The following is a 3,462-nucleotide window of genomic DNA, read 5'->3' as shown; positions in this document are numbered from 1 at the left end:
CTGGGGGAATGTGAAAGGTCACCTGAAAGAACAATGATGTTCCCATGAGGCTGTTCTCCAGGGCTCCAGTCCAGCAGGATGAAGGGAGATAAGGGGATCAACCCTCAGTGATGCAAAAGGAGGGCCTTAACCAGGTCTTGTGAGCTGCCATGTGTTTCAGGGGCGGGGCCAGTAAACCTCACCATGTATAAATATCCCTGGTCCCCAGGGGCTCTGGTAAAGTGCATTTGCTCATCCTTTGCCAAGTCTGAAAACAAACCGGGCACCATGAGGCTGTCCCTGTGTGTTCTGTTGGTCATCCTGGCTGTTCATTGCTATGAAGGTGAGTGTCATTTATGATCAATCCTGCCACAGCTCCTGGTAAGTTTGCCTCTTTGAGCAGTTGATAAGTTTATGTGTGGTAAGTTAAGTCAAGAAGGATGATCTAAGATCTCTTCCAGCCTTTTTTCTAGCCCTCATAGAAGCCCAGATACATTCATCTAATCTTTTACTTAGAAGCTTGGTGGGGTGGAGGCCGTTTTGAGCAAAGTTCAGGAAGTGCTTTTCATCAGAGGGATTTTGTTGGTTGTGTTAATTTCAGTTTCTTGTCTTGGTATCTGAAAAGGTGACTTGACAGAGGTCCATTCCATAGTCATTGTTTCCCGAGTATGTGAGTGAAGAAGCAGGTTCCTGTAGCCTCATCACTTTTCTGGTGGTCCTACCAATAACAGGGATAGAAACAGTGCACTCATTTCCACTAAGATGTCCATTTCCTAAAATTAACTAACTTTGCAAACGATCCAATTGTGTGTGAACAGAACATTCCTACATACTCTGTACCTTTAAAATGAACCAAGTTCCGTGGGCAGTTACTCTCTTTTCTTTCTGCATCTCCCTCGGTCTGCCTAACTACCCCTCATGCGATACTCTACAGCATGTCCCTAAGCCCAATGGAACCCGTTTTAGGTCCACATCAGATGCTGTATGGGTACCTCCTAAGGACAGTATTGTTGCCCTTGGAAAAACTGGGTCTGGTCATACATCCTTCATGTCCAAGCTAGGTAAAGCTGAACCTTGAGGAACTTTGGTCTGAGGTCAGACAAGACCACTCTGGAGATGGGGAGGGTGTTGTTTTGTTTTATTTTGTTTTTTAAACAGTCTTGAAGGGAATGTAGAACCTTGATTAGGAAAGCAGATTTCTTCAGTTCTACCAAAACATTCATCCAGATCTTTAGAAACCATAGGTAGGTGTCAGCTTCCACATCACCCTCCCTAAACAAGACTGAGCATCAGTGTGGAAAGGCAACGCTTGCTGTAGTTTCCCAGGCATGCTCTGGTGTGCACAAAAACTGATCAACTCAATCAGGCTGTGGTGGCACAGGCCTATAATCCCAGCACTCAGGAGTCAGAAGCAGGCAGATCTCTGAATTTGGGGCCAGCCTGATCTGCAGATCAAGTTCCAAAACAGACAGAGCTACACAGAGAACCCTGTCTCAAAATAAAAAAATAAAACTCTTATAATGTTAGTTTTCACTTTGAACTGTACTTGATGCCATGCCTAATTTCATCAATTTCAAAACGTCACCTTTCTACACATAAGGAGTCTGCTTGGATTTTACTTTTTCCATCTCTTGTAAAATTCTAATTCTGTTATTCATGTCAAAGTTGGATGACGACACAAAACTTCATTTTTTCAAAATTCAAAGACTCATGAAAATGGTACAACGATGCAGTCAAACCTCCAGCTGTTAATGCTAGACAAAGGAATTTCAGCAAGCCGTAGAAGCTTTAGGAGTAGTGAGTGTGGATTAAAATACAGAAATGTAGAGAGTTAATAATAATCTTTCTTCAGTCCCTAACTGTGTGACCTTGAGGAGGTCACGCTGTCCTGCTACAGAAACAGGAGTGAGCTATAATAATGGTTATCCTGCCCAGTCTGCAGCCTTAAATCAGAGACACTCAGGTGAAATAAATTAATTAAAAATGAAAAGGAATTTTGACCAACTGTATTTTTTCTCCTTATACTTTCCAGCTAATGCTGCAACTGTCTGTAAACCCGTTCTTCGTGAAAGCACTTTGTTCCTAACGATGCCTGAGGAAGTCGTGAGGAAGGAACTTGAGAAATATAATGCACCTCCAGAGGCTGTGGAAGCAAAATTGGAAGTGAAGCGATGTGTAGACAACAATTTGGGCACTCTAGACAAAAAGGGCATATTAGAAGTATTGGTATGTTCATCATGCTTTACATACCCAGGAGGCCACAAATGGAGTTGACCTGACATTTCTGTGGGGAACACATAGAGGGGGGGAGGCACTGGAATTATAGGTCACCAGACGTAGGTTGGTTCAGGAATACACTGCTAACTTGAATTCAGTTATAAACTGTGTCTGCGACCTCCTTCTAGAGGTCCATCCTAGATGCAACACCCTTGTGGCACCCTAAGAAAGACAAAGGGGGCCCTACAAAGTGAGTATTCAGGGATCACCCTATCGTCAATCTACTGGGATCTTTGCTAAAGTTGACATCTACACAATGAAGAGATACCATCTCTCTCGAAGGCTGTGGGGATGTGGGTGGATGAAAATCACACAGACAGGAGGAAGGAAGCTGGAGACAACCTCCTTAAGAGCAAAATGCTGGTAGGGTGCATTTCTCTGCCACCTTTGCTGCCCTGCCAGGAGCCTGCGGACCTTCTGTTTCCAATACTTCTTACCCACTTTTGTCCTGGGTTTCCCCTGGTTATCCCATTGGAATGAAGGTAGAGTTCACAATTCTAAATCATCACAGGAAGTTATACCCGAGGAGCTGTGGCATACTCTGTAACCCTCCCAATCACAGAGCAGTAGGGACTTGAGCCACACTGTTGAGTCCATCCAGAGCATATTTGCCTGGATTGGGAAAGACTGTCCACTAATCGCATCATTTGATGTTATTTCCCTATAGCGATTCAGTGTCCCCCAAGCACACTGTGGGGCCCTCGTAGCAGTCCAAGCAGCACTAGTTTGCTAACATTTCTCCTCTGGAAGCTTCCTGACTCTGCTCACCTTTCTTCACTTGTTTCTGTTTATCTCCAGGGACAAGTCATTATACATTGTAACTTTAAGGAAATTTGAAATATGGCTCCTCCTGGTCTCCATGGCTTCAAACAGATAAACTGACTTTCCCTGCCCAATGTGGAGGTTTCAATGTCTTGCACTAATAAATTACTCTGCTTGCATGTTACCATCTGTCTGTTGTTATCCAAAGTCTTGGGTCTTGCATTAAATAGGTTTTGATAAAAAATTGGATTTTCAGTGTTGGTAATAAGTCACAGAGATAATCTCTATCAATATGATTATCAAGCCTGGGTATCAGGCATCAGGAACAGTGGTGTTTGGTCAAGCATCACCTTGCACTTCCCTATAAGTAAGTTTCTCATGCCTGTAGCCATAAATGAAAATTATCACCTATGATAACAAACACTGACCCTTTGTGTGGCCACT

The 3,462-nt window shown here is 43.5% G+C and overlaps 1 protein-coding gene across 1 annotated transcript; it reads left to right on the top strand.

The window, feature by feature from the left end:
* Positions 1-267: 267 nt before the first annotated feature.
* LOC127227831 (prostatic steroid-binding protein C1-like) lies at positions 268-2,963 on the top strand. The gene is made up of 4 exons (XM_051192153.1): positions 268-322; positions 2,012-2,205; positions 2,385-2,446; positions 2,924-2,963. The coding sequence occupies exons 1-4, from the start codon at positions 268-270 to the stop codon at positions 2,961-2,963; spliced, it is 351 nt and encodes a 116-aa protein (XP_051048110.1).
* Positions 2,964-3,462: the final 499 nt, after the last annotated feature.

Source organism: Phodopus roborovskii, unplaced genomic scaffold (genome assembly GCF_943737965.1).
Source record: "Phodopus roborovskii unplaced genomic scaffold, PHOROB, whole genome shotgun sequence".
NCBI classification, from domain to species: Eukaryota; Metazoa; Chordata; class Mammalia; order Rodentia; family Cricetidae; genus Phodopus; species Phodopus roborovskii.
Note: the sequence above shows the minus strand (reverse complement) of the source record. Positions and strands in the feature narration are given on the sequence as shown.